Below are 26,428 nucleotides of genomic sequence, written 5' to 3'. Positions count from 1 at the left end.
GAGATGGGTAAGTGGCAGGCAGACCCTTCTCCCTACCTGGGGTAGGCTGAATAAATGGTTTATAAAGTATCAACTTCATATAGAAATACCAAGTACGTAATATCTGTGAGCCTTCAGCTTCTGTGGGGCCCACATGCTCCATGTGATAGGCCCATTTCCTCATCCTTTTTGAGGGATTCCTTATTACTTACCCTGGAGAGCTGGAAGAAACAGAGACAGGACCAGGAACTGAATGCTTTAGCCTAGGCTGTATATAGCCTGACATCTATTATCCATCCACTTACCTATGCAACCCCATCCACCCATCCATCCATCCATCCATCCATCCATCCATCCATCCATCCATCTACTTACCTATGCAACCCCATCCATCCATCCATCCATCCATCCACCCACCCACTTCTATCTCCTATCCATATATCTCCTATCCATGTATTCCTTCCATATATTCATCCACCCATCTACCCAACTGTAAATCATCTCTCCACCACTTATCCATCCATCCACTCATCCTTATACCCATCTACTTCATCTATCCCCTATTCATCTAGCCCTCTACTTATTCCATCAGTCTACTCATTTATCCACCCATCCACCTATCTGCTCACCCACATATCCACCCATCCTCCCTTCCATCCATCTACCCATTCTTCTGCCCCACAAATACCCATCTTTCTAAATTCACGTACTCTTGATACAGATCCTAGCTGACACTTCAGATAAGAGTTGCTGCTTGCCAAGCCCTGGTGGGGTTGCCAAAGAGGCCATTGTGCCACTGTTGGATGAGTGGGTAGATAGATGGGTAGTGGATGGGGTGGAGCCATCCCAAGAAGAGCAACATGTTTGCTTATGGCCACCCAGGAAGCCAAGGCCGAGCACTTCTCAGCCACTCAGTCCTCCCTAGTTCTTGGCAAGACATTGGATTTAAAGTGTTTCCTCTGTCACCCCTTAACAAAAACAAAAAAAGCAAAAAACAAACAACAAAATCCAGTTATTATTACTGTGGGTGATATGATCAGGCCATGGATGCTTCAGCTCTCCAAAGCAGACAGGCACAGCCAGCCCCTCCATCCTCATCCTCAGTGCACTCAGCTCTAAGGTAGACAGAAGCAGCCATGGGGAGCACACAGCAAACAGGGCTGTAGAGGTCGGAGCCATGAGTTGCCTCAGGAGAGGATACCTTCCTTACCCATGGAACCACTGTTCATCTTGGACCTGACCCCTCCCTCATCTACCCAGGTACCGGAAGGTGGTGTCCAATGTGTGTGAAGGTGGTGTGGACTTGCAGCAGAGCCCGGTGCAGTTACAGTGCCCCCTCACAGCACCCCGGGGCCTCCAGGTGAGCATCCACGGAGAAGCAGTGTCGGTGCGGCCTAGAGAAGATGTGCTGTTTGTGGTGCGACAGGAACAGGTGAGCATCCACCCTGCACGGTCACTGGAAAGGGGAGTTCCAGCCAGGCATACAAGGTTGAGGCTCTGGACAGTTTGGAGCATGGCCACAGAGGCCAGCCTGTCCCCGAGGCTGGGAGCCACAGGACTGAAGTTGGCCTCTTGGTTCAGACCATCCTTTGGGATGAAACAGATACCATACAAGAGCAAGTGTGTTAGATATTCAGCGGGAAATGGACTCCATATTACACATGTATATACATGTGAGTGCCTGGATGTGTATACATGCATGTGTGTGTGATCTTCTGTTTATCAAACATTGACACAAAATCAATTCCTCCCCACAGGTAGCACTAAACTTCTTTCATTGATTTCTTTCTTCTAATGCCAAGGGTGGAACCCAGGGCCTTGTACAAACTAGAGAAGCACTCTTCTACTGAGCACACCCCCAGCCCAGCACTACGGCAATTTTAAATCTCTAATTATATTGATTTAGTTGATCTGAAATCCCAACAAAAGCATAAAGTTTTTTTAATGACTTATAATCACATATCCAGAGATAATGCCTTCTGTGTATATATAGGGATAGATATAAATACAAGTTTATATATATATATATATGCACACACAAATATATATATTTTTCTCCGCCCAGTCTCCCACTCATTCTATTTTTACTCCAGAACAAGTGTTACATTTTCTTCTGATTTTAAAAATAATATATGCTCATTGTAGTATATTTAGGAAATACATTTATAATTTTAAAAAAATACTACAGACATAAATATCACCCAAAATTCTGTTCCCTGAGGGAACTGTTAATTTTTTTCTGTTTCCTTCTGGTTCACAAGTCATATCCCCGTGTCTCTGCTTATAGAAGCAGCTAATGATCCCTGCAAGGAATTTAAAAATGACTATTAGAAATCATGAACATTCAGAAAACTTAGAGGCCAAGGGAGTGCCCCCTTTCTCCCTGGGGTTCTGGCCAGTCTCCTCTCACAGAGTCAGAGGGAGAGCCCCTTTTCTCCCTGGGGTTCTGGCCAGTCTCCTCTCACAGAGTCAGAGGGAGAGCCCCCTTTTCTCCCTGGGGTTCTGGGCAGTATCCACTCACAGAGTCAGAGGGAGAGCCCCCTTCCTCCCCCAGGACTCTGGGCAGTCTCCACTCACAGATCAGCAGGAGTCCAGATCTTCAGCTAACAGATGTGAAGGCTAATACATGTGAATCCATGATCATGCAAGCTATACTCAGACAGCCTTTAAAGGGTGTCTGGTTTTAGGTGTCAGAGACCTGGTCTCCTGGAAACAGGAAAACTGAGGCTATGGAGTATTCAGACTGGCCACACTGAGCACCTGTATATTAGACACTGTGACAGCAGCTTCCTGTTGGAAATGTAATCTTACATTGTGCTATCAGCTTACATTATTATATGAGGAAACTGAGGCATGAACAGTGATGTCATTATCTCAGAGCTACATAGTGAAAAGAGGCAGAGATAGCATTGTGTCCTCCAGAGGCCTCTGGACTCCAAGCAGACAATGCCAAGTCTGTGGTCCCCATGCCCAAGCTATACAACTCCGATACACACGCACTCATACACAACACTCCTGCCCAGGTCTTCTCACTGATTGAGACAGCCCTAAGGTTCATTTGAACCATCAGCCAGCCCCAAGGCATGGCTAGGTATCTCTGTTGGTAGCAGTGTGTTTGGATAAAGAAGGATAGAATCCCTGGTCAGTATGGGGTACCCTGGACGCTCAGACAGACCCAGCTGAGGCTTCTCAAATTCCTAGCCAGATATCCTGGAAACATGGTGATCTGCTGCCCCCTAGAGCATGAAACTGGAAACTACAGCACATCTGCAAGTAGCCTCAGCTGAGTCAGGACTAGAGGACAGAGCATCTTCAGAACCATTGCTGGGCTGCTTATCAGGTTTAGGAGTGGGCAGAGTTGAGGAGAGCAATGCAAACATGTCTTAAAATAGGGGGTTGTGGGGGGCAACCCTGTCCTGGGAGGAAAGGGGATGGGAGCATAGAACTGAGGGTGGGTGTATGCACACTTACACTGTGACACAAACTCCCTTACACACTCATAGACACTTACAGGCACAGTGTGCACTCCTCTACCACACACTCACCTGCTCTTACATATCACTGAGCTTCAAAGCAGGGCTGGGTATGGGGAGCCTGAATTTTCTAAGTATCTGAGAATTCACAGCAATGGGGGATGGAGGCTAGGAACAGAGCCGTAGACACCTGCCTGCTCTTGACAGGTGCAGAACAGACTGGGAGAGGTGGTGTCTTTCCACCCAGCAACAGCACCTCCCCCCAGACCTCAGACATGAACCCAAAATAGATCACACACCTGCAGAAGAAGTGGGAAAGTCTAAAATAGGACCCACACCGAAGCCAGCCCAGAAACACAGGCTGGGAGTCCTCAGCACGGATGGGGCTGCAGACTATCAGAATTTCCTCAAGGGTCTGCCCTGAGGAGCTTCTCTCAGAGTCCTGGGGAAGACATTGTGAACAGCGGGGAGTAATTTGAGGGAATGAAGCAAGCTCTTTCATCCGTCCACTTCATTCCTCTGAGATAAAATGCTGTCTACACAGCTTCAGTTCTGTTCTCATGCTCAGCCCCTCTGTCCCTTCACCTCCTGACCTCTCATAGTCCTAGTTCTGACCAAGCCCCTTTTCCCTCATCCCCATCTTCATCTTCATTTCTCTCCATCCTGGTTCCTTCCTGCTCCTTTCCCGGAACCAGTCTACCACCTTGCAAGCAGTAACTCTCACAATACAGTGCAAGGCTTCCAAGGTCCCCACAAGAGCAGTGATAGCCGGCTTCATTGGCAACCCAAAAGGGGAGTGAATAGAGGCAGTGGGGTGAGATAAGGCCTGGAATAAGTCAGAAAGGGAATTTATGTGCTCAAAGTATGTTCTTGTAAGTGGTTAGGTGAAACATTGTGAGTTTATCATTAGTGTGCTCAAACTATAATCTTACAGGTGGTTAGGTAAAAGAGTCTATAAGTCACTGAAATGTAACTACCTCTCTATTTCTATGTCAATGTACACTGGCAGGGCTAGGCATCTCTGCTCGGAGCTAGGAAACCTGCCTCATGGCTTCACTGCCCCTGATATACAAAAAAGCCCTTTTGGTCTGAGTCAATTGATCTGGCATGCAGCTTGGGCTTAAAGAGAAAAGAGGACTTGAGTTTCATTTGCACAAGAAATAAAGCTATGCACCTAAGTTCCCCTGTCTCCTACGCCAAGGAGACAGGCAGTGTCTCCGAAAAGCTGTTTACCTTAATTCAGGAGACTCAGCGGTTGGTCTGAAATACTTTGTCCTGTCTGCTGTTTGGCTTTGGATGCTAGAGAAGTATATCAGATAAAATACACTGTTAGAAGTTCTTGGAGAAGGTATGAGAGCACACAGGAAATTCACAGCAGGAAAGAGCTGATATATTAAAAGTTGAATAACACCAACTACTCCTTGAGATTTGGGTTCCTCTAGAAGAATGCCTTGATTCTTCCAAGTATAGCTTTATCATATTCAGCTGAATTCTTACTACATATTCCTCAGCTTATAGCACCAGGCCACACAATGAAACCTTGATGTGTCAGCACCATCTAGATTTGGAACCAGTAAAACTGTCAGGAAGATAAAAGTAGCTACAGACAGGAGGGAGTTTGTTGGCGCAGCCCAATGGGTACCAGAGCAGGACTATACAAAGAACTCCATCAACAGATGAACCAGCCAGCGTAGATGTAACCATCTTGTTAAATAAGAAACACAGAGCCAATTGCAGAGTTAAAAGCCAAGAGGTCAGAGCAATAGCTGAGAGATGAAAAATCTTACCCTTCATTGTTGCTCCTCTCCGCAAGAGAGCTACTTCCTGTGTTCTGTCTTTTATATAGACTTTCTGTTCTGCCTTCTCATTGGTTGTAAACCCAGCCACATGACCTCCTCGTCCTGCCTGTCTGTATAGACCTCCAGGTCTTCTATGGTTGGTATTCAGATTAAAGGCGTGTGTCACCATACTGGCTGTATCCTTGAACACACAGAGATCTTGCCTAGCTCTGCCTCCCAAGTGCTCGGATTAAAGGCGTGCACCATCACCACCCAGCTTCTGCTATGGTTTGCTCTGACCCCGAGGCAACTTTATTAATATACAAATAAAATCACATTTCAGTACAAATAAAATATCAAACTGGCTTGAAAATAAGCAAGAAACACAATAAGACAAAAGACATGGCAGGCTGCATGGGTGGCAAGTACATGGGAAGATGTACATGAAGGCTGTGAAAGATGAGAACCTCAAAAACATGGGCAGATACCCACTTTTTGAATGCTACTCAGAACCTGCCCAATCATAGGAATGAATTGAGTATGGACAGTCCCCTTGATCCTCATCCAACCCTGCCAGGAAAGCAATGGACAGAGAGCTTACCTCCAGAGCCTGGACCCCTGAAAGCCTCAGTTTTGCAGCCTATAAAACGGACACATGAAGCACCATATATGCTGGGTTTTAGGAATGTCCTCAACAAAACCTCAGCCAGCTTCTGGGCATTCTGGAAGTCCTTTGACTCATGGCTGTACTTTCCAGTGTCTGCCTTTGTGTCCAAACATCTCTTTCCTGGTGACCAAGTCACCACTGTTTTCAAGGATCCTGCCCATGGGTTTCTTGTACTCCGTGCCCCATTATGACCTCCTTTTAATGACTTGCATCTGAAGATTTATTTTAAATGTCCATTTCAGAGGGTCCCAACAGGCATGGATTTGGAGTGACTATCCAACCCAGTATAGTGTATTCACAGAGAAAGTTAAATGAACCTCAATTACACACAAATGTCCTTGGCTTTTGAGGTCTGGAGGGTGTGAGCTAGGAAGACTGTTGATGGCTAAAGTGGGGTGAACAGGGGAGGGGAGAGGGCAGGGAAAGAGGGAGAGAGACAGGCAGACAGGAGAGGGGAACTTAAATGTGGACACAGGAATTCCATTTTGCCATGAGCTTGAGAGTCAGGGTCAGCCAGCAGCTTGCATGGGGAGTTCCATGCAACTTGGGGACAAAGTCACAGCAACCGCTCCCTGCCTGCTCCACACAGCTGAGCCTCATTCCTGGCACAGTGCTGGATGGGATGAGAAACAGGGAGCCACCTTGTCACAGGAAGACAGTTGTGTTTGCTGTGGTTCCCTGAAAAGACCTCATGGCAGTTACCAAAGGCTTCTCCATTTTTATGTGAGACTCCCAATTTCCCTCCTAGCCCCGTGGCCTGGCTCAGGCTCAGGCTTCCTCCTGGGACCCATACAGATTTCAAACTGCCTTCCTAAAATCACCTGTGGGTGTTCTGTTCTAATGGAGAGCCCAGTCTTGTCCCATGTGCTGTCTCCCAGCTCAGCCTGCTGCAGGCTGAAGCCTTCAAAGCAGAGCCAGCCTACTCTCTGTGGCCCCATAGAGCCTACATCTGAAGGAAGACGGGAGAGAAGGAGTGGGCATCTATTGATGGACCCCCATCTTGAGAGTCACTCCTAGTGACCTTGTGCTATTTCCTTACAGGGTGATGTCCTGACCACTAAGTATCAGGTGGATCTTGGAGATGGCTTCAAGGCCATGTATGTGAACCTCACTCTTACTGGTGAGCCCATCCGGCACCACTACGAGAATCCTGGCATCTACCGTGTGTCTGTCAGGGCTGAGAACATGGCAGGCCATGATGAGGCTGTGCTCTTTGTCCAGGTCAACTGTAAGTCCAGTGCTCCTTTGAGGCTGTGTGTCTCCTGTGAAGTGGAGATCTGGGGCTTTGGGGAAGCACAGGGAGTCTTGTGGGGTTGCTACAGGTCCTCAGAACAGTGAGGCCGTGGACAGAAAGGCAGGTGGGCTGGGCTCAGACCTGCTCCCAAAAGTATTCCCAAAAGTAATGGTGAGGATGGGAATAGTGGTGGTCATGGTAACACAAGTGATGGTGTAATGGTGGTGGTGATAGTGATGATGACAATGGTGATGATGGAGGTGATGGTGATAGTGACAGAGGTGATGATGGAGGTGATGATGGAGGTGATGATGGAGGTGATACTGTAGGTGGTGGTGATGATAACAGTGATGGTGATGGTGATAGTGGGGATGGTGGTGATGGTGATATTGGCAATAATGGTGGTGATGGTATTGACTGATGGTGATAGTTTTAATGGTAATGACAGTGATAGGGATGGTCATATTGATGATGACGGTGATGCTGTTGGTGGTGGTGGGGATGGTGTAGCTGTGTGGATGATGGTTATAGCAGTGTGGCAGTGCTGGTGCTGGTGGTGGTGATTGTGGTGTTGATGATGGTTGTGGTGATGGTGTGATAATGGCAATGCGTGTGGTGATGAAAAGGATGATGGTGGTGATGGCTGTGGTGATTGCATTAGTTATTTTTGCATGGCTGTGACTCTAATACCTGACAGAAGCACCTTAGAGAAATGTAATTTGTTTCACAGTGTCAGAGGGCCTCTGTCTGTCACAGCAGGGAGGGCTTGCTATCATTCACAGCAAGAGCAGCATGTTGGACCCAGGGGCTCCTCACATCTCTGCTCCAGAGAGCAGAGAATGAGCCTGGAGTGATGACTGGGCTATAACCTCCAGAGGTCTACTCCCACCGACTAGACCCATCTCCTAAAGGTTCCACAGCCTCCCTAAAGAGCATCTCTAGGTGGGAAATGCAAACTAAAAACCTGAACCTAAGGAAGACATTTTAAATCTAAACCGCAAGAGGCTACCTCTGGCTCCCAGAGGCTCCCAGTATCCATCTTTAATGCAAAAAGCATTGAGGCACCATGGTCTCCACAGTTCCAGCGTGTTCAAAAGTCAGCTCAGAGACTCCATTCGTGCCCGGAGAAATCTCTTAGCAGCCCTGGTAAAAGGCAGATCTGCACTTCCTGTCTACAGTAAACATTTCCCCAAAAAAGCAGAAGAAAAGGGAACCCCAAGAGAAGATTTGATCAAAACCAGACTGAAGCACAGCAAGGAAGCACAGGGTCCCATAGCTCTGTGGAGCACCTGGAGCATGTGGTGGCATCGTGGTGTGGGCAGCTGTGCCTGTGCCCTTCCCATTTCAGCACACTCTCTCTCACATACAGGCTCCTTTTATTGCCTTCAGGTTTCCTCTACAGAGGTCCCATGTTCCTGCATCCCATGCTGGGGTCTCTAGCGAATCTTAAGCCTCACCCTCAGAACTTTATGAATTACCCAGTCAGGGTCCCCCTGCGGGTTATTCGACCCTACTGTGCACACTTTGCCTGGCTTAACAGACTTTCCTTTAAAATCTGAGCACAAGCATTTATGACCCTGTAATAGTGCTGAGGATAGTGATGTGCCTCTGGTGTGCCTGAAAATCCAGTTCCACTTTTCCAAATTCTTTTCCCCCAAACAATAGCAAATCCACCCCCCACCCCCCAATACACACACACACCAAAAATAGCTTAAACCTGCATGGTCAGATTTAGTGAAAGCAGCAACCCCACGTACCTGCTACCAGTGCCTTAGCTTCTCTGTGACCACGATACCTGACAGGAAGAACTTGAGGGAGGGACAGTGTTCTTTGATTCAGAATTTCAGAGGGTCCAGCTGTCACGGTTGGAAAGCACAGTAGAATGGTGCGGGAGTATGTGACAGCCTGAAGCTGTTCATGCTACGGTGGAACAGGGAGCAGAGACTGAGGTTTCCAATAGGGAACAAGCAAACAGCACCATCAGCTGGGGGACAAACATTCAAAACACGAACCACCGGACAGTTCAGATTCAAACCTTAGCATGGATGGTGATGCTGAGGATGGTAGTGAGGGAGAGGGTGAATAGTGATGATTGGTATAGGTGGTGGTGAGTGATGACGGTGATGGATGATGATAATGATGGATGTGGGATGCTGATGGTGATGGATTGTAATGAGTGGTAGTATTGGTAGTAGTAGTGGTGATGGTGATGATGGTGGTGGTAGATGGTGATGGTTGTGGTGATGGTGATCATGGTGTTGATGGTAGTGATGGGATGGTGGCGATGGTACCGATGAATCTGATGGGGACAAGGATTAGTAAGTAGCCACTGAAAGGTTCTGTGCCTCACTGACCTCTAACCCTGAACTTTTGGGGGACTCTTCAGCCCCTCTGCAGGCCCTATACCTCGAGGTAGTCCCTGTCATTGGCATCAACCAGGAGGTGAACCTCACAGCCGTGCTGCTGCCCCTGAACCCCAACCTCACTGTCTTCTATTGGTGGATCGGCCACAGCCTGCAGGTGCACCCTACACCCCTTCTCAGCCAGCCCCCTCCCATAGATTGCCATCTGGTGTGTCAAGTGGGGCAAGGTGCTGCTGTTGGTACCTGGCATTAGTGCACAACGTGAGACCATTGGAAGGGATTGGCCTGGCCTTCCCTCACCCAATACCCACCTTGAGCATCTGCTGGGGGCGGTCCCCTCTGAAAAGCCCCTGAATAGTCCTGTGAAAGACATGAAGCAGAGTAGTTGACTGGCAGTTCAGGTATGACGTGTGTCACAGGAGGGCTTTTGTGGAGCGGTCAAGGAAGGCTTCAGTGGGAGGGGTAGAGCTTGGCCTCACTCAGAGGACTGTGGTGTACATTGTGAGGCACGGGGAGCACAGGCAGTTCTTGAGCAGGAGACACAATGAGGCAGCAAAGCACATGAAGAGGGGGCAAGAATGTCCGTCTTGCAGATGGGCACCCTTCCCTCACTCTGGAAGCCCCGACACACGGGGTTAAGAGAAGGGAAGGGCTTCAAGTACAAGGTCATGCCTCTTGGGATGGGAGGCTTGTAGGAGGCCCAGGGTTCTTGGTTTGAGGCTCTGTGTAGCCTTGCCACCTGAATGTCCCTAGCTCCATACTCAACTCCCAGAGCCTTTGCTTATACAAGGCATGGCTTGACCTGTAACCTAGGTAATGTCACCTCTCATCTATGATGAGAATATCTGCCTCCTGCCACAGGCCAGGGCCTGAGCTCCTGCTGGGGTGTGGCTGTGGGTGGGACAGTGAACTAAACTGGAATGGAACACAGAACCTGACCTGTGCTGCCTAGAATCCAGCTAGAAAGTTCTATCGGGGGGCCACAGGCAGCCTCTAGAAGGACGTGCCATGCTATGGAGTCAGGGCATGTTCCTGGTCCAGCTTAGGGTCCCCCCACATCTCCCAGACACTGCCAATGCAGAAACCTCCAGCAGCCCACTTGCTGATGGAAGCCAGCACCAGCATGGCCCTGTGGTTCTGACGGTAGACCACGGCCTTCCATCCTGCCAGACCAGCCTGACCCTGCTTGTGTCCACAGCCTCTGCTTTCCCTGGACAATTCAGTGACCACACGGTTTACAGATGCTGGAGAGGTGCGAGTGACAGTGCAGGCTGCCTGTGGGAACTCAGTGCTGCAGGACTCCAGGGTCATCCGTGTGCTGGGTGAGTTATTCCTCCACTCCCTACGTAGGCCAGCGTGGGTGTACAGCTGTAGAGGGCCTGTTCACTCCTGCATGGCCCTAGGTCGTAGAGGTGTCCAGGAGGATTTGGGTCCCGTGACTGGCTATGTGGCCTTATTGAAGTGTCCCAGACTCTCTGACCTCAGTTTCTCCCCTCTATAAAATGAGTAGTGTGTTTTGTGAGACCAGTGAATCTGTTGCTCAGTGATTTAACAAAACAGGTGAGCTTCCATGGGCCTCTCCACTTGCCATTCTGAGGACAGTCCTTAAGAGGACCTGGGGATGGTGCTCACTTATCTGTGCTCCCTGGGGCTGTCAACCCCTCAGTAAAATGCTATGTCTGGAGGAGGAGAGGTCCCCCCCAATGCATAGTACCCTTCAGCATACCTGAAGCTCATTTGGCTTAGGCCCTCTGCCATGGACCACAGCCTCAGTCCTATTAGGAGCCTGCAGGCTGAGGGATGAGGCTGCCCTGGGCTGCTCCCCCCTTCACTGTGGGCCAGGGACTGCCTGCACCGTAGGATGCTGGGTCACAGTATACAAAGCACTGTCCGCTGAGCCCTCTGCCCAGCATAGTTTCTTCCCACTCCATAAGAGAAAAAGGAGAAAGCCAGTGGGGTGACAGTATGGTCCTAGGGTTCCTGTGACCCCAGAACAGAGCTGTGGGCCCTGAGAAATGAAATGATGTGGGTGGAAAGATGGGCACTCTAATCTTATGGGGTTGTTGATCTGATGGGGGGAGTGGCCAGTGAAGTCCATGGGTCCTCGAGGAAGTAGATGATGTCATAGGGTATGTATTCCTGTGACTTGGGAAATAGATCTCATGAAGCAGGTACATGCAGTGCCATGCTCCCCTCCCCAGATGATAGTCACTGTCAGCCTCAGTACATGCCAAGCACTGGGGACCAAAGTAAAGGTCCCCCTTATAAGAAGGGCTTATAAGATAAGAGGGCTCTTCTCTTCCAAACACAGAACCAGGTCCATAGGTATAGAGGTAAGGCTATCTGGTATCGCCACCTTGTGCAGGGTCCAGCCACACCCCAGACCTCACAAGCTCCCCTCTGTCTCTTCCAGCTCAGTTCCAGGTGGTGCCTCTGCAGTTCTCCAGGGACCTGGACACCTTTAACCCCAACACTCCTGAGTGGAGGGAGGACGTGGGGCTGGTGGTCACCCGGCTTCTCTCCAAGGTGCCTGGTGGCTTGGGCTTCAATTCTATCCTGAGCCATGCTGTGGTTTGTGGGCTGAGAAATGAGGGTGGAACAAGGCTGGGGTTGCTTGGGAAGCGATGGGTTGATGCCTTGGGAAGCAGTGGGTTGATGCCCTGGGTCTGAGCATCAAAGGGAGGGAGAGACAGGACTACATTGTCACACACTGCCGGAACACCGTAAGTTCCTCTCCTCCGGAGGGCCGGAGCTCTTAAAGCCACCACCAACTCCCTTTTGTGGTTTTATTTTTTTCTCTGTACTGGACTTCTTAGACATAGGAAGAAGCATGGCTGAGCAGGTCTTTAAGGTAGCTCATGACAAAGGCAGTGCATTGGAGTGGGCAGTGGAACACTGAAGTCTCTAAGCCCCCAGAAAGAGAAAGGCTAGCTAAGACGACCACAGGCAGAGCCTACCCTGGCCACACTTCCTTCATCCTGTGAATAATGCTGGTGAAACTGTTCTGGGTAATGAAGGAGGAGCAGGGGTTTAGCTCAGAGTATATGGACTGGGACTCCCATGAGGCAAAGGGCTCCCCAGGAGCTAAACTGGGTGAGCTAGGGGCTACACAGGTATATGGCTAGGGCTGGGGAGCAGGGAAGGGCAGACAGCTCGAGTCAACAGGGCACACTAGACGGTGCCAGGCTCAGGGTGAGGAAATGCTTTCAAGGGCAGGCCTGAGCAGGCGGGGCAGCATTGGTGCCATGGCCGGAACTCACAAGGGGCTGAGAGGCAGGAGTGTGCAGCAGGACAGGTGGCTAGGACATGCCTAGGCCAGGAAGGGAGAGCAGATGTTGCTGGAAATTTAGCTTGTGGCAAAAGATGAGGAACAGAAGAGGATTCAAATGTCCCACCTGTCCCCACAGGAGACCAGCATCCCTGAGGAGCTGCTGGTAACCGTGGTAAAGCCAGGACTTCCCACCATAGCTGATCTGTATGTGCTCCTGCCCCCTCCCAGGCCCACAAGGAAGAGGAGCCTCACAAGTGACAAGGTATGGCCCTGGCCACCTGCATGGAGCCCAGGTCATCCCTGCATGGCAGGGCTGGGTGGCTGAGGGTGTAGGTGGGGTCATTTCTGGCAATCACATCTCTGTGGGACATCAATTAAAGGTTTGCTTCTTCCCATAATGCTGTCTGACCTGGGGTACCACCATCTGCCGGCACCCAAGCTTAGTGAGATAGGCAGCTTCCAGGGGGTGGAGGCTAGGCCAGCTTGTGGGGGTGGTTTCTATCCTCTCACATCGTTGTCTGGAGCTGTCATGTGATCTCAGCTTCACTGCCAGGAGTACCTGGACCCATGGGTGAGCACTGGGAGAGACCCTGGGCCTCAAGCTACAGGGCAAACCAGAAGTCATCTCAGCAGTCCTAGTATATCCTCCATGAAATGCCTTGATGGGGGCATTTGATGGGGGGGCACCTTGGGGACTGTCATCAGAGAGGCCCCCATACACTGAGTAGCCTTTGGGCCAAGTGGCTCCATTCTGAAGGTGAAGACAAGTTCACAGAGACAGTGGTAGCCAGCCAGGCACCCAGGAGGTCATGGGCTGACCACCCCCTGGTATTGGTATGCAGGAGTATGTTTAGTATGAGTCTATAATGAGTGTGTCCAGGGTGCGGACAGAGGCAGAGCTTTCTCTCCTCTGAAGACTGGAATCCTGTGTCTGTTACAGCTTCTGGCTCTGCCCAGTGGATTTAGCTAAGGTCAGAATCCCAGAGACATAGCCACGTGGGAATGAGTGTCATTGGGCATAGTTGGGTTTCCATGCTGGGTCCTAGACAGTGACCAACAGGTGGTGACATAAGGGTGGTGAGGCCTAGGCAAGCTCTGATGTGTGATGTGAGCCTCACCTGTTGGCCATGTTATAGGGATCTTGAGTAGGGCATGGTGTTTCCCTTAGAATTCCCTAATCCGGCAGCTCCTTCTGACTCCCCTCTTAAGTGGGGTGTCCCGCCCTATCTCCTCTTTGTGGTCTTCCACTTCCTAGAAGCCACACTGACCATACCAGGGTGGGGACTTCTAGGGCACTCCAAGTCTCCCACCCCCTCACACCGGAACCTGTGTCTTCTGTCTGTTCTGTGATGAAAATGAGTTCTTGGTGGTGGCGGGGCTGCCTGCGCCATCAGTGGCTCCTAGTGAACCCAGCTGGTGGGCTCTCATGCCATTCCCTGACGAGAACACAGAGGCATCAGGCAGCATCCCTTCCCAGCCCCAGGGGACTCTCCAGCACTCCAGGCCCCAGGACTCTCGCATCTCCCTTTGCTTACAGAGACTGGCCGCTGTGCAGCAGGCACTGAACTCTCATAGGATCAGCCTCATCCTTCGAGGAGGGCTCCGTATCCTGGTGGACCTGAGGGACACAGATGCAGGTGACAGGCCTGTCTTGGGTCTTCTCTGGGGCAGGGTGGACAGGAGCCCAAGCTAGTGGATGCTGAGAGTGACTAGGACTTTATCTAGCTGCCAGTGACCCTTCTGGCTGGGGTATCCCTGCCTCGATGCACCATCTGCTATACAGCCAGCCCTGAGCCCCGCCATCTTGGCTTGGTCTATATGGAAGCAGCCACCAAGACCATCAGGGACATGCCAATTCACTCAAAACAAGTGCAGAAGAAGGGCGTGGCTCCCCTCTGCAGGAAGCCAGACAAAGTAGGCCCTACTTACAGTAGGACTTTGCCAGGAAAAGAGGCCAGTCCTCCAGGGCCGCATAGCATGCTCTTTATCCTCCATAACCTGCTGTCCACTCAGCGACCTGGGCAAGGCTTGCTGGACAACATGAAGTAGGCTCATCCAGGCCAGGGCTGGGGACAACCGGGCCTCAGTTTCTCCTCTTGCTGCTCTCCTGGTAGGTCCTCAGAGGCCAAGTGGCAGTGGTGGCTACTGGGCTGTGGTGGTCCTCTTTGTCATCGGGCTCTTTGCAGTGGGAGCGTTCATCCTCTACAAGTTCAAAAGGTAAGACCTCCCGGCAGCCTTGACATGTGGCAAGCCGCTCATGGCCCCAGAGGTGGTGGCTTCCACAGGCCATGGAGGAAGGTGGTGTGAGTCCTTCCCTGTGCTGGTGACCAGGAGACTCTCCGTCTCTCTTCTTCTCAGCCTTGTCCTCATCACAGGCTCAGGGTATCTTTTCTTTCATTTATCCTCCCGCAGGGGGTGGGGGGGGACACACTGTTTGCCCTACATATGAGGATGCAAAGTCCCAGGAGGCACAGTACCAAACCCAAGGCTGGTGGGGCAGGATTGGCCTGTTTTACCTCTGCCTCCTGGCTTTCCTCCCTCTCCCTTCTATGGCCTGTTCTCACAGTGACTATGGGATAGCTCCTAGGATGTTGGGAGGCAGCTATGTCCCTCATCTTCTATGTCAGTGCGCTGAGTGAGGCTGACTGCTGGCAGGTCTCAGAGTCCTCTTCATAGGCTGCCCTGGGAGGCAGCTCTGGGGTGGTGACCATGAGAAGGTATAAGCCCACTCTACAGACACAGCTACAAGGAGGGTGGTGATAAGCATCGTGGTGCCGAGTGGAGGCAGGCAGCCACCAAACCTCCTTGTGAAAGCCACCTGGATTCAGGGCCCCATGCCTGCTATTTGTTACCCTCTTGCAGCGACACCCTTGGAACACTCCTCTATAGGCTAATGTGACAAGACCCTGGTTACCTCTGCCCTCTAGCACCCTTCATGTTACAGGACCAGGACCTAAGTGGCAGGCAGCCCTTTAGGTGGCCGACTGCTGAGGACACCTCAGAGATCTGGCCAGATGCTGTCCTGCCTCAGTCACGTAAAGGCTTCCCTCACAGCCTACAGCGTCATTGCTTATAAAAGGGGGTGCAAAGAAAGGGGGAAGATTGAGGGTGGGAGGAAGGAAAAGAAGCCAGCTGGAAGGTAGTCCTGCCTTGCATGGCTCCAGGATGGTAGTATAGGAGCCCTTGGTGGAGGAGCAAGTGGTGGTATGTCTGGGTGTGATGCCCGTGGCCAAGCGGAGGGATGCTTCTGGATGACTGAGTGGGTGGATGTCAACGTGAGTGCGGGGTGCTCCTCTAGACTTGGTCCCATCCTGTATGGGTCATGCAGGGCTGTGGGTGGTCAGTCAGAGGAGGGCAGCATGCTTGCCTGTGCTGGATGAGGCTGGTAGCAGAGACAGAATTCTAGTCCCTGTGGGTGACTATCAGCCCTGCCCTCCAGACTTCCCAAGTGCCCAGTGGTACTTCTACAGACTGCCCCCAGAGTGCTACATATAGTGCAGGTGGCCTGAAGGACAGGACACTGCCTGCCTCATGCCAAGATGGGGAAGGGCCAGAGGTGTCCAGAGTGAGGCTGGTCCAACATCCTCAGGGCCAAGGCCATCTTTCTGAACCAGCTCAAGCTTTGAGGTTGGAGGAGAGGGATATGTTGCCATAGAAACAGAGAGTTCAGGCAGGGGCCAAATGCCCCTTCCTACAAGCTCCAGGCCACCCCAGGGGGAAATGGCAGAGCAGAGGAATTCTGAGCAGTCAGTAGAGGGAAACCACAGAGTGCCCCCCACCCCCTCTCTGTTCATCTATCCTTTTATCCATCTGGGCTTTCAGTCCTGTGGAGGTCATGGCAGCCGGGGGCTGGCTGTGTTCTGCCCGACACTGTCCTCAGCATTGGAATGCTAGGTCGCAAGCCACTCAATGTTCCCGAGTCTCACAGCCACCAAAAGTCTGTTTCTCCCTTGTGGGGCTGGCAGGACTGCCACTGGTTACTCAGGAGTCTATGATGACAGGTAGGGCTACCTCCAACATCTAAGTCCATCACTTGGGTATCCCTTCCTGAAAGTGACATGTCTGTCCCATACACCCTCTGGGCATAGCTAGTTACTCTTTCCTACACAATCTCTCGCCACCACCAGTCTTGAGGCCTCAGTCTCCTTGTCTCTGGATGGGCCTACGACCTTTCTTGGTTTGGGGTTATTCTCCGCACAATGGGTCTTGCCTGTGGCTCTGGGACCCAGTCCTAGTGGAGCAGAGTGTGCTCTGTCACCCTCTCTGCTTCCTCCGGGGCCTGGATTAGAAAGGAAAGGGACAGTAGAGAAGCAGGACGCCTGAATGGACAGAGTTCAACAAGTACCCCTCAGGACTGGGTCAGCACTGTGTATGTGTGTGAGACTGTGCTAATGCACGTGTGTGTGTGTGTGTGTGTGTGTGTGTGTGTGTGTGTGTGTGTGTGTGTGTGTTACCGTCCTGGCTGCCAGGCATTAGGACACAAAGAGGATAGTGCTTCAACAGTTATAGCATGCCTGGATAAAGAATAGGTAGGTGATGATACGTGGCTAGCAGTGGGCAGCAGAACGCTGGATGGAGAGAGCATACTGGAGGGTGGGATCTCTGGGGAACAGTCTGTGTCACACTGTCTACACCATGTCCCCACAAAGGGACTTGGGGCCAAGGGCTCATTCAAAGCTGAGCTGTATGTCTGGCCAGCAGGAAACAGCCAGGCAGGACGGTGTATGCCCAGATGCACAACGAGAAGGAACAGGAGATGACAAGTCCTGTGAGCCACAGTGAAGATGCCCAGAGCGCCATGCAGGGTAAGATCTGGGGCACGGTGACCCTGCCTGCTCCCACTACAAAGGGGTCCATCATAGCCCAGGCAACACGGGCCAGACCAGCCTTGCTAGAGAGTGTCTCTGGACCATGACTCCTGGCACAAGAAAGATAGAGTCCAGGGGCCATCCAGGATGAAGTCAGAGGCTATTGGAGGGCACTGTTCCTGGCAATGGGTGGTCAGCTTGAACAGCCCTCATTGAGGTGGGGGGCTCACTCACAGAAGTCTGAGAGCACCCCCACCCCCATCCTCCCTCACATTCCCATTAGCTGATCACTGAAAATGCAGAGTTCAAAAGTATTGTGTGTGTGGACCCTCAGGACAGTGCTTCACTGTTGACATAGGATTTTCACCAAGGTGACTTCATTCCTGTCATGCCCACAGGAGAGGCCTGGGTCTGCCACCTTGACTGTACCACCCCTCCTCACCTCCAGTAATACTCACATGTCCTTCTCTCCATTCTGTGGCTCCTTAGCTAGAACTGTGTCCAGGCCTAACCAGAACCCCACTGCCCTGAGTCTCTGGTGTTGGTAGGCACCACTGCCTACTCTCTCTCAGTGGCTGTGAGCCTTCTGCTGGGGTGTCTAGGTAGAGTGTGGCACACAGCAAGGCTTTGTCAGAATTAGCTGTCACTTACAGGCATTTACCTTAAAGACCACATGTGTCCCAGTCTGTTGGTTCTTGGAGCCGTGATGGCCCCCACCTTGAGAACTAGTGACCCAGCAAGGTCTTCAGTTACCCAAGGTGACTGTCATTGGATCTTACGTCCTCCAGGCCTTCTGAGTGCTAGGGGCAGCTTCCCCACACCTTCCAGCCACTTCCCACATCTGCCAGCCCAGGAGTATTGGTCAGGGGACAGATTTAGAGCCTCTGGGACCATCACACCACCGGTGGCTTACTGAGCATGCAGGAGGTTCCAGACCTCAAAACTTCCGGTCACTGTCTGACCCTGGGGGCAGCTGGTACTGCAGTGTTTGCAGAAACTGGAAGTCAGCCTTTGAACCACTCATGTGGCAAGAGAGAGCTGGAGGGTTATAGCCTTGTGCATAGCCTTGTACTTTGCAGCCAAGCACTGCCCACATAGCCAGACCCTGCTTTCATGCAAGGAAATCATAGCCTCTGCAAGGAGGGTGTGAGGTCTCAGACAGCAGTCCACTATCCTACAGCTACCTGCTACATGTAAGTTCCTAGTAATAGCACCAGGACACTGTTAATGGGGACCTGGGCATGAATGAGGCACTGCTTATGACAGTCCTCCGTGGTACCCTGGCAACTGATGGTACAGATTAACGGGGCCAGTAAGATGGAGGCCCTGATGGAGAGTCGCACAAATAGTTAGGTACAACCAGGAATCTGGCCCCAACAGCCTGGGTAGCACCAACAACACCCCTTGCCCTCATTAGCGCCATTGGCTTTGCGAATACAGCAAGAGACAGGCTCTATGGAGAACATCCCCTGGTCTCATAATGCAGCCCACACAAGGACGTCTATTAACCTGTCTTTGTCAATCACTGTGTTCCCTCTCTCCCCCTGTGGCCCCCATCTCCCTCCCTGTCTCCTGGTCCATACCTCATACCGCAGTGTTTTTTGCCAAGAGGGGCCAGAGTCTTAGCCCTTCCTGCGCCCCCTTGCTGCCGATGCCGGGGGTAGCCCTCACACAGGTCAGTGGGTGCTTCACCATACAGTCCTCTGGACCACTGCTTGTGTTGATACCTGGCACTTCCCTCCTGTCACCACCTAGGACACTGGAGACCCCACCCCCCACCCTGCACCAGGCACAGGAAACGTCACGGTGCCCACTGCATGTTGGCCCCATGTGCTGCTGGTCACTTGTGTTCCTGTGTGGTCTGTTTCCCACCATCCTCGCTAATGGGCTGCATCTTTCTGTTCCCTAGGCAACCACTCGGGTGTGGTCCTGAGCATCAACTCCCGTGAGATGCATAGCTACCTGGTGGGCTGATGGCACCAGCTGGCCAGGACATTCTCTTCCTGCTGTCTTCATAGAGGATGCAGGACCACAGTGCAGCTGGAATGACGACCCCCCCTGAGACCCGTGGAAAGGCCATCTCCTCTAGCTGTCCCCACTCAGAGGACAGACACCTCTCCCTGTCAGCCCCAGCAGGCCCATGGGATCCTGGGGCAGCCGACTCATGACCCACCTGGACACAGGCCTGTGGTGCCACACAAAGTCCCCACTCACCCTTGATTCTGATGCATCACAGTTCTTAGACCTGAACATGCTGCCCTGGCTGCTCCAACTTATAAATGCCACTCAGGCCTGGCTTCTACTGCCTGGAGCTGAACCAGCCCATTCCTGAAGTGAGCCCACAGCCACCCCCAACACCAGACTTGTAGACCTGCTCAGCCCTGGCCTCACAGCCTCTGTCCCTGCAGAGGAGCCCAGAGCCAGGAAGGATATGGGCCAGGCCTCCTCAGCACCACCCTCCAGGTGGCCACTCTCCCCAATGCAGTGTAAATACCTGCCTAGGTAGAGCTATTTGAGTTTGAGGGCTCTTTCTTTTAGCTTTCTGTTTTCAAGGCCAGGCAATAGAAGCCATCTAAGTTCTATCAGAATCCCACTCTTAGAACCCCTTTTTCAGGATGCCCAGGGCTGGGTTTAGAGGGGCAAAGACCCTCTGGTTTTCCCTCAGGGCAATGGGGTGGGGAGAAGGAGGGGGAACAAGAAAGGAAGGGACCCTTACATGCAATTCCTGTTCATCCAATAGGAGGCACCCTTCCACTGCCTCTAGGTTGATGACTCTGGCTTCTGGCCAGGTCTGGGCTCTAGAAGAGCCCATAGGCCCCAGAAAGGCACATTAGCTGCATATATCAATCAGGCTTTGATGCCTGATGGTTCGAGAGACCCATGTAGAGCCAACCAGAAGAGGTGTTGGAGAGCAGCGTCTCCTGGCAACATGAAGTAGAGGACCCAGCGACTGGTGGCCTTTTTGGGGTCATAGAAAGGAAGCAGCAGAGGCGGCCCCAGGGTCAGCTCTCTGCTCCTCCCACGCAGGGTACCCGCTGCCTGCTCCCACTGCCGAGTCAGGGGCCCAGCACAGGTCCATGCTGTGAGCTGGCACAATTCACCTTTTGCCTTGAAACTGAAGTCAGTCCCCCCTTCCCCTCCCTTCTTCTTCCCTCCTCCCAACTCCAGACTCTTGCTGCCTCACCAGAGCCCAGGCTGGCCTGGAGCAAGGCCCGGGTGTCTCAACACCCTCTGCTGCTGCTTGGTGTACCCACCAGTTCTCCCTGGAGGATGTGGCCTGTGTAAGAGGAGATGTCTAGGGGAGATACACAGGACCCAGGACCGCTCCAGAACTCAGTCTCTGTTAGGGAATGGGCTGGTGTCCAAATGTTCATGTCATACATAGGACAGACTAGATTAAGGCAGCTGTGTGGGCACAAAGCTGGTCTGTGGGAATGTCCCAACTATACCCCAGCATCTCTCACTTTCTGCCACTCTCTGGGGCATGGGGTCCCTCCAGAGGTGACTGTAGGGTGTCCTCCTTGTGAGGGGCTACAAATGGGAACCTAGTACCAGTGAAGGATGTGACACTTTAAGATTTTTGCCCCACGTACTTTCTTGCTGTCTCAAAAGAAGCATAAGCGGAGACCTTCCCCCCATACATGTCCCCACACCCCTGTTTCCTAGTGTTACACAGAAGATGCTCAGGCGCCAACCACATAACCCCCACCAGATCCAAGGTCAGCACAGAACCCCTGGACGTAGCCCTCCACATTAGCTCACCAGTGCCTGGAGTACCAACTGTAGGTCTTTGCCTTCTGTGAGCACTCTGTGTTCCTCTCAAGGACACCTGGGTGGGTTTTCCCTAGCTACTTGGAGTCCATGTTACTGTTTCTATTAGGAACATTTGGAGTGTGTAGACCCAAGAGCCTCCCCGGTTCTCATCTCCGTAACTGCGGACCACTCTGCAGGCACAGGGTTTCCCTGCTTATTAGCTGAGGTGCCACGCATTATACAGCCAGGGGCAAAAGCACCCACAGGCGGCCCAGATGCTTCCAGCTCAGGGGCTCATGCCACTCTCCACTGGGCCCTGTGCATACCTGGCGTGTGGGCATAGCAGAGGTGATGAATTCTTTGTTTTTCCTTTCTTAAAAAACAAACAAACAAACAAACAAACAATAAATCATTTGTGATGCTTTTAAAAAAGATGAAATCAACAGGGTCTGTGTCTGCCTTAGTGTGAAGATCTGCTGCACACCACACACACCACCTCCTTACACACCGTATCACATACATACCACCCCACATGCCACAACACACACCAAACAAACATGGTCCAAGTCTACCTTAGTATGAAGGCATGCTTAGTGCCTATCTCTACATACTTCACACCACACCACACCCACCACAATTCACACCACACACATACCATACCACATACTCATGCGCCAGGGATGATGACAGTCTGGGGGATTTCTGAGTTCATTCCCTGGCACGGACAAAGAACTGGACACCTAGGAAGGACAGAAGAGCGTGCTGTGGAGAAAGGGAATGTATTCTCTTGGGAGGGGAAGTCCCTGAACAGACACTGACTTGGGTATGTTTTTTAATTTTTATTAATTATGTATATAGTATTCTGCCTGCATGTATGCGTGCATGCCAGAAGAGGGCATCAGATCTCATTACAGACGGTTGTGAGCCACCATGTGGTTCCTGGGAATTGAACGCAGGACCTCTGGAAGAGCAGTCAGTGCTCTTAACCTCTGAGCCATCTCTCTAGGCCTGACTTGGGTATTTTATAAGCCCCCTTTCTCTACTGGTCCTGTTCAGAAACCTGCCTCCTCCCATGCCTTCCAACTGTTTGCTCTTGCAGTGACTTCTGGGAGAAAGACGCTGCCGTCACGGAAAGCCTGCTTTCGGTTTACTAATTTACCTAAGTCCCTCTAACTCTCCTTCATCCCCCACCTCTCAGAGATGCACCCCGAGTGTTGTCATGTGAGGGGAGGGGACAAGGACCACTCTAACTGGTTCCTGCTGAGAGGAGGCAGTGCCCAGGGAGGTTTCAGTCCAAGAAAATTCCATGCCTCCCTGAGCAAGAGACAGGTGACTGACTCCCTACAGATAGGCCTCAAAGTCCCCTGAGAACTAGCTGACCTTGGACCAAGAAGGGGGAAAATATTCTCCCTTTTAATCTCTCTGACCGTAGCATTATCATAGCCTCCAAGGATGGTTACTGAACACCTACGTCAGTTAAACCCGTCTGGAACTGTGAGATATTTGGATAAAACTTGGACAAAACCCAAACATTTAAATAAACTTGGATTAGATGTATATTGTTGTTTTTAAGCCAGTCCTGGTAATTGTTACAGAAAGTAACCCAATAACTTGATTGATTTAAGCAGAGCTTTGACATCAATGTACTGAACTTTGACCTTTTATAAACCTTATATAATGTTCTCAGACCTTCATAACCTGCTTCCTTTCCTACTCTGGAAAAGCACCCAGAGAATCAAGGACTTTACAGACCAGCACTCAACAAGCCCATCTGTGACAATCCTTTACAAGTTGACACAGGTGATGTCATGGCATATTTGGCTTAGAGGATAGTGCTATATAACAGCCCCTTAGTTTAAAAAAAAAAAAAAAAAGTAGAATCCAAACTGCATAGGTAATTAATTCATATTACTTGTGTACATACTGTTAAACTATGAGTGTCTTATATCTTATTTAGGGTTTCTATTTCTGTAAAGAGACACCATGACCACAGCAACTCTTATAAAGGAAAGTATTTAATGAGTGTGGCTTTGGCTTACAGTTCAGAAGTTTAGTCCATTATAGTCATGGCAGGAAGCAAGGCAGCATGCAGGCAGATGTGGTGTCTGAGAAGCAGCTGAGAGTTCTCACATCTTGACCCCAGGCAATAGGAATCGGTGGGAGATACCGAGAGTGACTTGATCATATATGAGACCTTAAAGCCTCACTCTAACAGTGACTCCAACAAGGCCATACCTACTCTAACAAAGCCACACCTCCTAATAGTACCACTCCCTATGAGCTTATGGGGGCAGTAACATTCAAACTACCACAATGGGGCATGGTAAGTTCCCAGTAAACCTTATGGAAAACACAGGACAGTCTTCATACAGTTCACAGGGTGTTCCACCATTACCATGCTTCTGTTTTTGAAGGAATGTAAGTAGTAGATAAAGATAGAGTTTTATATCATACAATAGTCATAATGCCCTTGCCCTGGATGTTTGTGGCTCTCCTTTATCCCTGTCATAGAATTGACAGAGAGGGTGGAGCCTCAACAGGGAGAGGCCTAAAGCCCCCCCCTGGAGGAGCAGCCATTATTTAATTAGGAGGAAATGTGGTAATAGTCCCAAGGATCATCAGGATGGGTGATGATCACAGCACAATTAGTGGACATCTAAAAGGACACACTTCACCACTAGGAGAACGATATCCTCCAGTGTCCACAGATCCCCTGGGTACAGTGACCAGCCCAGGGGCCAGCCAAGAGCATGTTACCTAAGGTAAAGCAGCATTGGGAATACGGCAGTAGGGGAGCTAGATGTTGCTCTCTCTCTAAACTACAAGATCCAGAATCAACCCAGCTACTCAGAGCTCAGCAGCTTAACCCTCCAGCACCCCTGCTGTATCTGAACCCCTCTGTCACCTCTGGGGTTTTTTCTGAAGGTGCTTCCTTTTGTGATAACACATGGCAGAAAGAGAAGTACTTAGGAAGCACAGGAACTGTTAACAGCCTATCAAGCTTCAGCCAATGAAACCTGGTCCATCTAGTTCTCAATCTGTGCCAGGACCTGCTCACAGCTCTGGGGACCTCCTGCCTCTGATTGATATTTCCCACTAAAGGCCACTGCTGCATCCTCCAGTTTATATTTAGACCAGTCTGTGTACAGAAAAACATTAGGTGTTCTCTTCTTTCTCCTCCTCTTCCTCCTCCTCCTCTTCTTTTTTTTTTTTTGTTTTTTGTTTTTTTTTGTTTTGTTTTGTTTTGTTTTGTTTTGTTTTTTGAGACAGGGTTTCTCTTTGTAACCCTGGCTGTCCTAGAACTCGCTTTGTAGACCAGGCTGGCCTAAAACTCACAGAGATCCACCTGCCTCTGTCTCCCAAGGGATTAAAGGTGTGTGCCACCATACTGGGCAGCAGGTGTTCTTTTCTTAAGGCCAGTGGAATGAAGAGTTCTTAGGGTAAGGGCATGTCTAGGGGTGTCTGCTGCTATTGATCCATCTATAGACAAAGGAAGAAATGTTGGAACATCTCCCAGCTCTTCTCTGCCTCACTCTCCATGGGTCCTCTGGAGATTTTACCAACATGGACTTAGGGACCTGTATTCTCTCCTTCCTTATTAAAGACCATGGCAGTTGGCAAGCCTGTTCAGATAGTCTGTCCTCATGGATGTGCCTCTTTAGTAGCCTGTGGCCCTAATGAATTACTGGTCTTATCTTGCCTGTATAGGATCCATCATTCAAAAAATTTTTAGTAAGTGTTTGACTTTCTTTCTCAAATTTATAATCTTTCTATAAGCAAGCATCATAAGCACTCAGAGTGTTCTCTATACTGTATTCTCTAGAACAATTTACCAGTCTTCTAGAGAGTACAGAAAGCTCTCTTTTCTCAGCCTGTTTATGTCATAGTACCTGGAAAGTGAAAACGTAGGCACATACCCAGGGTACAAGGAGGCAGAAACTCAAGCCAGCAAGAGGAGAGAAGAGAGAATGGAGAAAAACAGACTTTGGGGTGCTAGGCACTCAGAGAGAGAGGCATCAAGACTGAGAGGAGCCCTCATCTCCAGCAGGCTGATCCTTCTTCGCCTCAGCTCACACCACACCATACATCACACCACACACCACCACCACCACCACCACCACCACCACCACCACCACCACACCAAATACCACACACCAAAATACAATACATACAGCACAACACAACATGTAGACACACACTGCAACATGCTCACACCACACCACAACATACATACCATACCAAACACCACACATCAAAATACAACACACACACACACACACACACACACACACTGCAGCACATTCACATCATTCCATACATTCCATAACATACACACCATACCAAACACAACAGGCACACCATACACACCACAAGACACAGGCCATATACACAACACTACTCACACCACAGCAAAGGTACTACATACCACACTACACTACAAACACACACCATACAACACCACACACACACAAAACCCTAAAATTGCGGCCCCAGGGCAATGTGTTCTCCCACTGGGTACTTGAGAAATAAGATAGGTGGAGGCCGGGCACACATTTGTGTGCACATTGTCTCTCTGTCACATATCTGAGTCACAGATGTTCTTTTCTAAAGAGTACAGGAGGGTTTTCCAGATCAAAGTCTTTAAAATGTCCTCCAAGCTGTGGGCAACACTGACCTTGAATTACCCCTCTGCCTGGGTCAGACTATAGTAGGGCCAGGATAACAATGAGACCAAAGCCCTGACCTTGCAGGTGACCCCAGTCTGGGGGAATATACTGGCTGGTTTTGTGTGTCAACTTGACACAAGCTAGAGTCATCAGAGAGGAAGGAATCTCTGTTAAGGAAATGCCTCCATGGGATCCAGCAGTAAGGAAGGCATTTTCTTAATTAGTGATCAGTGGGGGAGGGCCCAGTCCATGGTGGGTGGTGCCATCTCTGGGCTGGTGGTCCTGGGTTCTATAAGAAAGTAGACTGAAGGGTTGGGGGTTTAGCTCAGTGGTAGAGCATTTGCCTAGAAAGCGCAAGGCCCTGGGTTCGATCCTCAGCTCAAAAAAAAAAGAAAAAAAGAAAAAAAGAAAAAGAAAGCAGACTGAGCAAGCCAT

General features: G+C 50.6%; 1 protein-coding gene across 2 annotated transcripts in view; it reads left to right on the top strand.

Annotated features, from left to right (window-relative positions):
• The window catches only part of Sorcs2 (sortilin related VPS10 domain containing receptor 2), a 379,471-nt gene extending 357,644 nt beyond the window's left edge, over positions 1 to 21,827 (top strand). The window contains exons 18-27 of one of the 2 annotated variants that reach the window (XM_036200422.1): positions 1,240 to 1,411; positions 6,939 to 7,125; positions 9,518 to 9,651; positions 10,693 to 10,816; positions 11,908 to 12,020; positions 12,902 to 13,027; positions 14,303 to 14,402; positions 14,880 to 14,982; positions 17,467 to 17,570; positions 19,483 to 21,827. In XM_036200422.1, the coding sequence (XP_036056315.1) occupies positions 1,240 to 1,411; positions 6,939 to 7,125; positions 9,518 to 9,651; positions 10,693 to 10,816; positions 11,908 to 12,020; positions 12,902 to 13,027; positions 14,303 to 14,402; positions 14,880 to 14,982; positions 17,467 to 17,570; positions 19,483 to 19,547 (1,228 nt within the window). In that variant the 3' untranslated portion in view covers positions 19,548 to 21,827. Of the gene's footprint in view, positions 1 to 1,239; positions 1,412 to 6,938; positions 7,126 to 9,517; positions 9,652 to 10,692; positions 10,817 to 11,907; positions 12,021 to 12,901; positions 13,028 to 14,302; positions 14,403 to 14,879; positions 14,983 to 17,463; positions 17,571 to 19,482 lie in introns of both variants that reach the window. The other variant, XM_036200421.1, reaches the window with a different exon arrangement.
• Positions 21,828 to 26,428: the final 4,601 nt, after the last annotated feature.

The sequence above is a fragment of the Onychomys torridus genome, chromosome 10, assembly GCF_903995425.1.
Source record: "Onychomys torridus chromosome 10, mOncTor1.1, whole genome shotgun sequence".
Taxonomy (NCBI): domain Eukaryota; kingdom Metazoa; phylum Chordata; class Mammalia; order Rodentia; family Cricetidae; genus Onychomys; species Onychomys torridus.
The sequence above is the reverse complement of the archived record's forward strand: the minus strand, read 5'-3'. Positions and strand labels throughout refer to the sequence as shown.